The sequence below is a fragment of the Ranitomeya variabilis genome, chromosome 2 (genome assembly GCF_051348905.1).
Source record: "Ranitomeya variabilis isolate aRanVar5 chromosome 2, aRanVar5.hap1, whole genome shotgun sequence".
NCBI classification, from domain to species: domain Eukaryota; kingdom Metazoa; phylum Chordata; class Amphibia; order Anura; family Dendrobatidae; genus Ranitomeya; species Ranitomeya variabilis.
Genome location: NC_135233.1, coordinates 371,067,322 through 371,081,018, shown reverse-complemented (window position 1 = coordinate 371,081,018; position 13,697 = coordinate 371,067,322). Strand labels below are relative to the sequence as shown.

General features: G+C 44.0%; 1 protein-coding gene across 2 annotated transcripts in view; it reads left to right on the top strand.

Annotated features, from left to right (window-relative positions):
* The first annotated feature begins 3,506 nt into the window (after positions 1 to 3,506).
* Positions 3,507 to 13,697, top strand: part of LOC143806035 (suppressor APC domain-containing protein 2-like) — a 43,923-nt gene continuing 33,732 nt past the window's right edge. Inside the window, exons 1-3 of one of the 2 annotated variants that reach the window (XM_077285938.1) lie at positions 3,507 to 3,617; positions 4,133 to 4,455; positions 8,609 to 8,730. In XM_077285938.1, the coding sequence (XP_077142053.1) occupies positions 3,592 to 3,617; positions 4,133 to 4,455; positions 8,609 to 8,730 (471 nt within the window). In that variant the 5' untranslated portion in view covers positions 3,507 to 3,591. Of the gene's footprint in view, positions 4,456 to 8,608; positions 8,731 to 13,697 lie in introns of both variants that reach the window. The other variant, XM_077285937.1, reaches the window with a different exon arrangement.

Genomic DNA, 13,697 nt, shown 5'->3' with positions numbered 1-13,697 from the left:
TAAAACCTCATCTGCACTATGATTGCAGCTGCACCCCCTGCCTCACAGTATAAAGCCTCATCTGCACTATGATTGCAGCTGCATCCCCCGCTGCCTCACAGTATAAAACCTCATCTGCACTGATTGCATCTGCACCCCCTGCTGCCTCACAGTATAAAGCCTCATCTGCACTGATTGCAGCTGCACCCCCTGCTGCCTCACAGTATAAAGCCTCATCTGCACTATGATTGCAGCTGCACCCCCTGCTGCCTCACAGTATAAAACCTCATCTGCACTATGATTGCAGCTGCACCCCCCCACTGCCTCACAGTATAAAGCCTCATCTGCACTATGATTGCAGCTGCACCCTCGCTGCCTCACAGTATAAAGCCTCATCTGCACTATGAGTACAGCTGCACCCCCCACTGCCTCACAGTATAAAGCCTCATCTGCACTATGATTGCAGCTGCATCCCCCGCTGCCTCACAGTATAAAGCCTCATCTGCACTATGATTGCAGCTGTACCCCCTGCTGCCTCACAGTATAAAACCTCATCTGCACTATGATTGCAGCTGCACTCCCTGCTGCCTCACAGTATAAAGCCTCATCTGCACTATGATTGCAGCTGCACCCCCTGCTGCCTCACAGTATAAAACCTCATCTGCACTGATTGCAGCTGCACCCCCTGCTGCCTCACAGTATAAAACCTCATCTGCACTGATTGCAGCTGCACCCCCCACTGCCTCACAGTATAAAACCTCATCTGCACTATGATTGCAGCTGCACCCCCCACTGCCTCACAGTATCAAGCCTCATCTGCACTATGATTGCAGCTGCACCCTCGCTGCCTCACAGTATAAAGCCTCATCTGCACTATGATTGCAGCTGCACCCCCTGATGCCTCACAGTATAAAGCCTCATCTGCACTATGAGTACAGCTGCACCCCCCACTGCCTCACAGTATAAAGCCTCATCTGCACTATGATTGCAGCTGTACCCCTTGCTGCCTCACAGTATAAAACCTCATCTGCACTATGATTGCAGCTGCACTCCCTGCTGCCTCACAGTATAAAGCCTCATCTGCACTATGATTGCAGCTGCACCCCCTGCTGCCTCACAGTATAAAACCTCATCTGCACTGATTGCAGCTGCACCCCCTGCTGCCTCAGAGTATAAAACCTCATCTGCACTGATTGCAGCTGCACCCCCCACTGCCTCACAGTATAAAGCCTCATCTGCACTATGATTGCAGCTGCACCCCCCACTACCTCACAATATAAAACCTCATCTGCACTATGATTGCAGCTGCACCCCCCCGCTGCCTCGCAGTATAAAGCCTCATCTGCACTATGATTGCAGCTGCACCCCCCACTGCCTCACAATATAAAACTTCATCTGCACTATGATTGCAGCTGCACCCCCACTGCCTCACAATATAAAACCTCATCTGCACTATGATTGCAGCTGCAGCCCCCACTGCCTCACAGTATAAAGCCTCATCTGCTCTATGCATGCAGCTGCAGCCCCCACTGCCTCACAGTATAAAGCCTCATCTGCTCTATGCATGCAGCTGCACCTCCGCTGCATCACAGTATAAAGCCTCATCTGCACAATGATTGCAGCTGCACCCCCTGCTGCCTCACAGTATAAAGCCTCATCTGCAGTATGATTGCAGCTGCACCCCCCGCTGCTTCGCAGTATAAAGCCCCATCTGCACTATGGTTGCAACTGCACCCCCCACTGCCTCGCAGTATAAAGCCTCATCTGCACTATGATTGCAGCTGCACTCCCCACTGCCTTACAGTATAAAGCCTCATCTGCACTATGATTGCAGCTGCACCCCCACTGCCTCACAGTATAAAGCCTCATCTGCACTGATTGCAGCTGCACCCCCGCTGCCTCACAGTATAAAGTCTCATCTGCACTACGATTGCAGCTGCATCCCCTGCTGCCTCACAGTATAAAGCCTCATCTGCACTATGATTGCAGCTGCACCCCCCACTGCCTCACAGTATAAAGTCTCATCTGCACTATGATTGCAGCTGCATCCCCTGCTGCCTCACAGTATAGAGCAGTGTTTCCCAATCTCCAGTCCTCACTGACCTCTAACAGATCATTTACCATATTGTGGCACACATGTTACAAAATAATATGACATAACAATTTATAGTCCACAGTTGAGTCTCTTTATATGTCCTACTATAATAAAGCATAAAGTAAAGTCTCATAAACTCAAAAACAACATAATAATACCCTTCATCCAGTGTCCTACATTACCACCTGGGACTTAAGATCTATATTTTCACAGGATATTTGCACGCAGGGAGATTATACATCTGAGAGCTAAACCAACTTGAACTCAAGGCAGCTTTACTTTCTGATATATTTTTCCATTTCAATTCCTCCCATTTTCAAGATCTCTGCTTACAGTCTCTGAATTGTCCATAATCTTTCCTGACCTAACAATTTCCTTAGCTATTTGCTGCAATTGCCTCCTGTCACTAGGACATGTAGTACTATCAGGAGAAGGGAACTGTAGTGATGATGTGTTAAAACACCCCGTCATTTGGCATAAACATATATATTTTTACCTGGTGTAAATGCCGCTGTTCTCCTGAATCCGGAATTGTTTTTCTTTTGTTCCTGCTCCTCTCCGTTCCTGAGATATGGCCACTTCTTTCTTATATATAAATCTAGTCCTTTTTAGGCAAGTAGGTGTGGTCATCTACAAAATGTCCCCAAAAAGAGTTAGGGACCACTCCCCCTTGGCTAACAGGACTAGATTTATATACAGGAAAGAGGAGACCATATCTCAGGAACTGAGAGGCGCAGGAACAAAAGAAAAACATCACCAGATTCAGGAGAACAGCGGGATTTACATCAGGTAGGCAGAATAGATATATTTGGCAAGTGATATAATCACTTTAAACACTCACAGACTGGACACAACTGTAGCAAACCATGGGAGAAAAATTAGGTCTGTTCAGTTTTTTGAGGGGTTAAAATAAAATAGTGTAACAAAAAATACAAAACAGCATCGGACCCAAGTGGCTGTATTGTGTTTCCAGCTATTTAAGACTGTGAGAAGTATGTAAAATATGCATTGTGTTCGCAATGTGTTTTCTCTGCCGTCACAAAGTCACATAATTATTACTGAGATTCGAAAAAAAGACGCGGAAGTTGTAACCGTAAGAGAAGAGGAGAATGACAGGTGAATTCGGAGAAAACAGGAGCAGAACGGACACGGAGGGACAAAGAGGGGACTGAGACAAAGGGACAGTGAAGTGGGGGAGGGGAGCGAAAGGACTGAGAGATGAGAAATGTTTCTGGTCCCATCTGGTCCAGGGTCCCATGTGTTTAATGAACCCCTTGCACATGTGACAGTCTCTGAAACCACAGGAAGCATCACAAGCTACAAAGAGAAAGAGGTAGAGACTTAGCAAGAATCACAGAGATTATATGGGAAAAGGGAGGGGGAAGAGACAGCAAACTGGCCCATAGACTGACCCAGGGACTGGGCAGAGGAGTAAGGAGAAAGTGCGAGAGACACGCAACCATCATAGCTAATCCTGCAGAGGGGGAAAGCAGAGCCAGGAACACGGCTACTGACAGATGAAGAGACTGGCAGGAGAGAGAGTGTGAGTAAAGAGACAGCTAGAGACAGACTGCAGGGAGACGAGAGCGTATTAGAGACGAGGTCCCTCATCAGTGGGGGAAGACGCTGCTTCTGGAGGGCCGACTGGTGGGGCACAGTGTATGGTCATAGCCTTGAGGGGACTTTGATGTCATTTTTATAAGTAGGGGGGGTTAGAAATATTGGAAAATGCAGTAATAAGGGGCAACTAACAACCCGGAGCGGACAGGGGTCACAGACTCACAAAGATAGTCTACATCCAAAATAGAGACAGTATACAAAGAGACCAAACACCTAAAGACCCAGGACATAAAGGATAGATATATCCCTGAGTGGACAGGATTCATTGCTTGTCAGAGAAACAGCCTGACATCTAAAATTTGAACAGTAGCCAAAGACAGACGACCACCGGAGACCCAGGACATAAATGATAGATAGGTAGTTTTGATTACGATAACCTTACATCATCATGAGAGCATCGTTTGTGTCCTGTCCTACCTCCCCCCTCTGTAACCCCAGCCCCTCTTCTTCCAATGTTGGCCCCTCTCTCCCTGGAGCTTTGGCCCCTGGTTCCGCTGCTTTTCCTTGTCCTTCCCGGGGCTTTCTCCGCAGCCTTCGGATCCTCTACCACATTCTGGAAGAAGAAGGTGGTGGCCGGGTGCACGTGCAGGATATTGAGGGACTTTGGCGAGGACCAAGCATTCTCGCAGGGGTCCCACAGGCTCTTAGAGATGCAACTGCTTCAAGTGGTGGATACCTGAGTTTTCCCAGACTGGTGAAGGGGCTTACCCAAGCGCTGAGAGCAGGAGACCCTCAGAGCACAGCTGCACCAAGGAAGAAGGGTAAGTGTGAGGAACATTATACATATTTCTACCATATTGATCTCTTGTATTTCTCTACATGTATCTTTGAGATTCCTCTCCATCTTCTCATCCATACTCCTGCAGGTCCTCCGTCCTTCTCCTCGCTGTGCCGTCTCTGAGCTGACACTCGTGTATCATAACCCTCCTTAATCTGCACCATCTGTCTGGGTGTAATCTGTACATTAAGAGAAAAAGGGCTAAGCATGTAGGGGATTATTACTTCATGTAAAAAAAATTACTTTACCGGAGTATTGAAGGATTTCTCTATGCCTAGCGGGGGGTCTGACTTCTGTCAATGTCCTGAGAAAGTTTCTGGAATTTGTAATTTCTCCGGTGGGAAGGCCATGGGTTACTATGGTAAAAAGATTGTCCAAAAAGTAACATATATGACATAGCCACGGTTTAGCTGGGTAGTTCGACAGCTGGGATCCCCACTGATCTCATGGGCCAATGTCCCAGAGTCTCCTGTATGAATGGAGCAGTAGTGAGCATGCGCGATCACTGATCCATAGAAAAGTGGTGGCTGCATCTAGCTATTGACCCACCTATAAAGTATCTACCTGCCTGTCTAGTTATCTATCATTGATCTATCTCTCTACTCATTATCTTTATGTATCTACAAATCCAATTCTAAAAAAGTTGGGACGCTGCGTGAAATGTAAAGAACGCAAGAATGCGATGATCTGAAAATCTCTACTCGCCATATTTTATTAACAGGAGACAGATCAGAAGGTGAACGTTGGACATTTCTCCTTTAGGAATTGATGACCGAGACACATCTAAAAAAGTAATGTCTGGGCCGTGTCCATTATTGTGCAGCGCCTCCTCTTCTTTTTACAACAGTCTGTAAATGTCTGAGACGTGAAGAAACAATTGCTGCTGATTTGTGAGGAATGTGGTCCCATTCTTATCTGGTGTCGGATACATGTTGCTCCTCAGTTCGGGCACCAAATGTTTTCTACTGGTGAAAGCTCTGGACTGCACGCAGCCAGATCATCTCCTGAACTCTTCTCCTGTGGAGCCATGCTGTGGTGAAGGATACAGTATGTGGTTTACCATTGTCTTGCTTAAATATACAAGGTCTTCCTTGAAATAAATGTAATCTGGATGGAGCAGATGTTGTTCTGACATCTTTATATAATGCTCAGCATTGATGGCGTCTTTCATACGTTAGCTGCCCCTGGCATAAGCACTAATGCAGCCCCAACCATCAGAGATACAGAAGTGTGTGCTGATAACAAGCTGGATGGTCCCTCTCCTTGATAACAAGCTGGATGGTCCCTCTCCTCTTGATTTTGAAGGACACACCTTCCGTGGTTTGCAGAAAGAATTATACATTTTGATTCATCAGACCACAGAACAGTTTTCCATTTTGATTCTGTCCTGTATACAGTAAATCAGTTTTGGCCCAGAGAAAACAGTTGAGTTTCTGGATTGTGTCGATAATTTGCTTCTTCTTTGCATGATGGAGATATCCCTTGTATTTGTGGATTGCACAGAAAACTGTGTTAGCAGACAATGATTTCTGCATGTATTCTGGAGCCCATGTTGTGATTTCCACATCTGAATCATGCCTGTTTTTTAATACTGTGCCACCTGAGGCCCCATAGAGCATTCAATACTGATCATTGGTCTCTTTCCTTGTAGACATGGATTTCTCCATAATCTCTGACTGGTTTGATGGTATTATATCCTTTAGATGGTGGAATATTCAAAGTCTTTGCAATTTTACATTTTCTAAAATTGTTCCACAATTTTTAGATGCAGTAGTTCACAGATTGGTGACATCTCAGCATCTTTGCTTCTGAGAGACTCTGCCTCTCTCATGTGTTTTTTTATACAGTCATGTGATTTAGTTTTAAAATCTCCCTCCAACTGTTCTTCTTTAGCATTGCTTACTTTTCCAGCCTTTTCTTATCCATCCTATCTTTTTTGAGATGTATTGCTGCCAGACGTTTGACATCTGATCTGTTCTATATTCTGTGGTGAATAAAATATGGATATAAGAGTGTTCAAAATAATTACTTTTTTAGTTTTCTTTACAATTTACACAGTGGTAAGAATTGGGGTCTTATCTCTATCTGTCTACTTATCTATCTATCTATCTATCTATCTATCTATCTATCTATCTATCTATCATCTATCGATTATTAATCTATTATCTATCTATCTATCATCTATTAATCTATTATTTATGTCTCTATTATCTATCTATCTATTATCTCTCTATTATCTATATCTCTATTATCTATCTTTCCATTTGTCTATCTATTATCTACCTATTATCTATCATCTATCTATCTGTTATCTATCTATCTATCATCTATCTTTCTATTATCTATCTGTTATCTATTTATTACCTATCTATTATCTATCTATCTATCTATCTATCCATTATCTATCATCTATCTATCTATCTATCTTTCTATCTATTATCTATTGATCTATCTATCTATTATCTCTCATCTATCTAAATCTTTAAAGAGATTTTACAAATTTCCCTTAATAAATAATTTTTAAAACACATCTACTTTTCTTGACCTCAATGTCAGTGAATGGAAGCATTCAATTTTGCATTCAGCAGAAAACTCCTATAGATATGCTGATGACACACAACTATACATGTCATCCCCTGACCTTACCCCCACTGTACTACAGAACGCCAGTGACTGTCTGTCTGCAGTCTCCAACATCATGTCCACCCTCTATCTGAAACTCAACCTCTCCAAAACTGAACTTCTTCTGCTCCCGCCATCTACTAACCTCCCTAAACCTGACATTTCCCTCTCCGTGGGTGGCACCATAATAACACTCTGGCAGCAGGCGCGCTATCTGGGTGTTACGTTTGACTCCGATCTCTCCTTCACCTCCCACATATAAACTCTTGCCCACTCGTGCCGCTTAAAACCTAAAGAATGTCTCTAGAATGCACCCTTTTCTCACCATGGAAACAACAAAAACCCTCACTGTCGCCCTAATCCACTCCCGCCTGGACTACTGTAACGCTGTACGAATTGGCCTCCCCCTCATGCGATTTTCCCCTCTCCAGTCTATCCTTAATGCAGCAGCCAGGGTCGTCTATCTAGCTAATCGTTTCTCAAACACGTCCGCTCTTCGCCAGTCGTTACACTGGCTGCCCATTCATTACAGGATACAATTCAAAGTACTTGTTCTCACCCACGAACCTCTCCACAGTGCGGCACCCCCTTATATCTCCTCCCTCATTTCTGTCTATCGGCCTAGCCAACCGCTGCGCTCTGGAAATGACTTTCGACTAACCTCTGCACTAATCCGTACCTCCCACTCCCGACTCCAAGACTTCTCCCGTGCTTTGCCAATCCTCTGGAATGCTCTACCCCAAGATATTAGGACCATCTACAACTTGCATAGTTTTAGGCGCTCGCTCAAAACACATTTGTTCAGAGCTGCCTGCCTCGTTCACTAATCAAAATCATTTTATGTTTGTGTGTGTGTGGCCCATTCACTATCTCCATCTACCCCCCACTCCCTGACGATGGCTGGACCATCATTGTAAATACATCATTGTAAATACACACCTGTACTTTGTGTCTCCCCGACCTCATTGTAGATTGTAAGCTCTCATGAGCATTGTCCTCTTATTGTGCTTTAATTATTGTATTGCTAACATTATTACTTACGACTGTTGTGTTTGAAACTGTTAAGCTGTAACGCGCTGTGGAATATGTTGGTGCTATATAAATAAAGATTATTATTATTATTATAGATCTAATACTTCTCACAGATAAGAGTTTTCTACAGTGTAATCCTTTGCTCTCGTCCTAGACGCTCCGTATATGCAGAGCGTGCAGATTTTGTATATAGTCAGACATATATGACGAAATATGGTGATAAAATTACCAGTCCCTGTACCACCACGTCCTAGAGATGAAAATCTGTCTGTACCCGGTCCTGGAGTGAACTCTTAATTTCATCAGAACAGATGCAGGTTCATAAGATGGGAACAGATGGAGAGATCAAAACATTAATTACTGAAAGAGGAATATCAAGCCTCTTATCATAAACGTCCTTCTTAAAAGAACAGCTCTCGGCCTGGTGCCATGGAGGCGGGGGGTGAAAACCCACAAGTAATGCCGTTCTCTCTGTCTGGCAGGGTCTAAGACTGTCACCCGTTCCCAGAGCATCAACAATGACGTCAACTCCACGGTGCGCCTCACACGCCAGGAGCAACGCATACGGCGCCACACGCTGACGAGCGGGATCGATTACAACACGGTAACCAGCAGTGCCCATCATTAATGCCCATGTTCCCAGTGTGTTTTGACTATCTAGTAAGTGATGTACATACAACAAAAGGGGCCCCACGCAAACATCTGAAACCACGATTTTGGTACTCCAATGTTTGCTTACCCTGTTACAACCTTTGTATGTTCTTATTTTCGAACAATGCTGTTCCTCGGGGGAGGGGTTATCAGCCAAGCACAAGGAGGAGAGACCAATAAGACTTAGCTTCAGTAGCTGATTGGTCAAATTGTGGGCACTGAGTTTATACTACATTAGGATCCAGCGGCCTCTAGGGTCCAGGTGTTTCTCCAGATATGGGGCCAGTCTGTAGACTCTGGTACATGACCAGTTTCTGGGAGGTGATGATATTGTTCCTCCAGTCACTGATGTACCTCTCCTGACCCTCATCTACCATCTTTCTGATTTTGTTTTTGTCAGGCTGCTATTTTGGTGTTTTGGTCTGGTTGGGTTCGGGTGAGTGGTTAATGTGGACCACCTATATGTAGCATGACTTTATGATGATGAGAGCTTGGATTGGTACTATATACAGTAGGTGAGCCTGGAAGAACTGCGCTCTCTTCAGAACTACTAGGTGTAGAGGGAAAATGCCCAGCTCATCCTGATAGGCACTGATGGTGGTGCGCCGATGGACCTGGAGAAGGTGCTTACAGAATTTCAGGTGGAATATTTCTGTTGGACTGGAATCCCACCTCGACAAGTCTGGGTATGTTTCAGGGCCCCAGACTTCGCTCCGGTACAAGAGGCTTTGAGCGATCATGGCATCGAAGAGTTTTAGCCAGACCCTTACTGGTGGCTTCTGATGGTAGAGTTTCCTTTAGATTCCATAGAAAGTTCTGTAAGCCTTGACTTTAAGGATTTCTATGGCTTGTTTGAAGTTCCCTGATTAATGAATTTCCAGGCCCAAGTAGGTGTATTTGTCCATTCTTGTAAGTGCGCAGTTCTTTAGTCTGTAGTTTTCCCTGCTCGCCCTCCTCTGCACCCGCTCAGCTATGTTCTTCTACACAGGTGCCATTGCTTGTACACAGTTTTCCATGTGCGGCGGAATGTTCTGGACTGTTCTTTGTATTGTGACACTCGATCCTTTCCATTTTCTCCTTGTTTTCATCATGGTCCCCCTCATCTCTGAGGCCTGTGTGCCGCACAGAGGGTGGGTGCCGGAGCTGACAGATGAGGGAGGGGTGGGAATGAGCGCTGACTGGGGAGTGTCAGCTCCACTCACATAACTTCTCTATTCACACGGGACGGCTGTTGGGAAGCTCCAGGCGGACAAGTCTGTGCTGCTCCACTGTGGGGAGTGGGGAAAGGGGTCACCTGGGGGGACGACACCAAAGCTTCCGCCAGGGGCAGGTGCAGGCACACAGGTAATAACAGGGGATGAGGGAGCACAGAGCGGAAAGAGGAGAAGCAAGAACAAAAAGAAGGGAGAGAAGAGGCAACCACACAAAGTCTGGAGAGAGGAGAAGGTTGGGAGGTTAAACAGGTAGATACAGCGGCACGCCCGCAGCTCCGAGGGAGTGTATACTCACACCCACTGGTGTACAGCTGCACACAGGCGCCTACGTGTATGTGACCACAGCTCTGTGTGTATGGAGCCCACCGCAGTATACAGACATTTATTACATGTCATCTCCTAACACACCACCTGTATGGCTGCACACGTGGCGTATACCATCCTCATCCTCCCACTGCACGACAGCCGAGAGGCCCTGACCTTCTACCTGTGGGTGAGTCCCTGCAAGTGTCTGGTGTGGGGTCCGGGGGTAAATTGCAGAGGGGTGTGCGAGGTGTCTATCTATTATATATCCATGTGTCTATTGTCTATCCATTATCTATCTATCTATTATCTATCTATTATACTGTATATCTATTATCTATCGTATTTATCTATCGTACCTATCTATTATCTATCTATCTATTATCTATCTATTATACTGTATATCTATTATCTATCGTATTTATATATCTACCTATCTATTATCTATCTATTATATATCTATTATCTATCATCTATCTATTATGTATCTATTATATATCTATTTTCTATCTATTATCTTTCTATTATCTGTCTATCATATATCTATTATCTATCTGTTATCTATCTATTATCTGTCTATTATATATCTATTATCTACCTATCTATCTTTTATCTATCTATCTTCTATCTATTTATCTATTACCTATCTATTATCTATCTATCTATCTATCTATCTATCTATCTATCTATCTATCTATCTATCTATTATCCATCTATTTCTATTATCTATCTATCTATCTATTATCTATTTGTCTATCTATCTATTTATTATCTATCTATCTATGTATCTCTCTATCTATGTATCTCTCTATCTCTCCTCTTGTATCCCGTCCTGTCACTTTATCTTCCTGTCTGTCCTTTCCTCTCTGACACATGCTGTAAATCAGTTAATCCGATGGGGGTTGTAATAACCCGGTTTGTGGCAGATTCAGTGCCGCCTGCTGTATGTGTCCTCTGATTTATGGTGTCACCCCAGCAGTCGCCTCCCTTCCCTTATAAAATGTCAGATTCTTCTTTTACCACTGACAGCACCTTACATCTATATCATCACGACTGGTAATTAGCGGTGACTGTACTTTATGGAGTGTACGAGCCAGGCCACACCATCATCATCCTCATCATCATGCCTGAGTCATGTGTTACTTGTATATACTATCCATCTATATATTTATTTACACACTATTATTACTCTTATATATTCTTATTCTTATATATTCTGCAGAAAGTGCATGGAAATTCCATTATTCATTTTGTATTGAGCCAAAACATAGATTTAATCCAATGAAAGCAGCGCCGCCCTATCTACTGTAAGATGTCATAGCAACTAAGAATGAAAAAACAGGTTCTGAAAAATATAAATATAACTCCCAGCATGTTGCTGGTGAAGAAAGTAATGTGTCTTCTGGGTATATATTTGGAATTTACTGTCATTACATTTTCCCTATCTATAGATGGAGGTCTATCTGCAGTGAACTTTTTCCTATGATTGTATTTTGTATTGTTAGTAATCACACCCATCCTGCACAATAACTCCCATCATCCCAGAGGCCTCAACCAACACTTATCATGGAGGATCCTATTAATTTATTAGGCCAAATCAGGGGACGGAAGCAATTTATTACTAATTACAGTTTATCTGCAAGAAGCGTCTGGTAACACCGAGACACCGACCTCTCACCGGGGTCCGACATTCCTCACGGCTGTGATACTTATGTGTCCAGCCTGACAGATTCCTACTGATACTGCGGCCAAAATACACCTTATATATGACTCTTCTATCTATCTATCTATCTATCTATCTATCTATCTATCTATCTATCTAACAACCCATCCAATCCACACAGGCAAAGAAATCATCTATGGATGTCCGTAAATTAAAGGAGTACTCTGGTAAGATAAAAAAAAATGTTCTATTGTCCCTGCCCTCAAACTATAAAGATGAGATGCTCAGTGCAGTTTTATTATCTTTAAAACACTTGTAATTCAGTATGACAGGAGCTGCTCCTCACTGCTCCCCCCTCCCATTTGGGACAATAAGTCATACACCAGTGTTCAGATACCCACTGTGAGGAACAGCCAGCATGAGAAGAGTGGGCATGATCATGACCCCTGTTCTATGCAGAGAATCAGTTATTATCAGGAGATGGAGCTGCACACTGCTGTAATGTCCCAGATGGGAGGAGTGAGCAGTGAAGAGCAGCTCCTGTTAGGGTATGTGCACACGTCCGGATTTCTTGCAGAAATTTCCTGAAGAAAACCGGAAATTTTCTGCAAGAAATCCGCATTTTTTTTTTTGCGTTTTTTTTCCGGTTTTTTTCGCTTTTTTTTAGCATTCTGCAAGCGTAATTAGCTTGCAGAATGCTAAAGTGACTGACAAGTTGGTCACACTTGTCAAACATAGTGTTTGACAAGTGTGACCAACTTTTTACTATAGATGCTGCTTATGCAGCATCTATAGTAAAAGATAGAATGTTTAAAAAAAATAAAAAAAATAAAAAAATGCTTATACTCACCTGCAGACAGCTGATCTCCTCAGCGGCGTCCGTTCCTATAGCTGGTGTGTGTGCGCAGGACCTTCCATGACGTCACGGTCACGTGAGCGGTCACATGACCGGTCTCGCGACCAATCACAGGACCGCGACGTCATCGCAGGTCCTTCACCGCACACCAGCTATAGGAACCGAAGCGGCAGCATGCACCTGAGAGGCGGGAAGACATCGAAGGTGAGTATATCACTATTTTTTATTTTAATTCTTTTTTTTTGACCAATTATATGGTGCCCAGTCTGTGGAGGAGAGTCTCCTCTCCTCCACCCTGGGTACCAACCGCACATAATCTGCTTACTTCCCGCATGGTGGGCACAGCCCCGTGCGGAAAGTATACAGATCAATGCACTCCTAGGTATGCGGAATCCCCGCAATTCCGCATTTTTAATGAACATGTTGCTTTTTTTTCCGCAATGCGATTTTTTCGTGGAAAAAAATGCAACATTTGCACAAGAAATGCGGAATACACTGTAAATAATAGGAGGCATATGTTAGTGTTTTTTTCGCGTTTTTATCACGTTTTTATAGCGAAAAAACGCGAAAAAAACGCAAAAAATACTGAACGTGTGCACATGGCCTTATGCTAGCCCCAGATAATGTCTCCCTGTTTCCAGTCAAAGATGACGGGGCTTAGCCTGCTTCCTGCTAGTATTAGCCAGCCCACTGATAACGTCTCCTTCACTATACCAGGAGATGAGGGGGCATGGCGAGGACATAACCTGCCCCTTGGCTTCTAATAGCAGCCTGCCTCCTGATAATGTCTCCTTTGCTGAAGGGCTATTAGCAGGAAACAGGTCATGCATCTTTATAGTTTATGAGGGCAGAGACATTACACTTTTTTTATCTCCTCGGAGTAC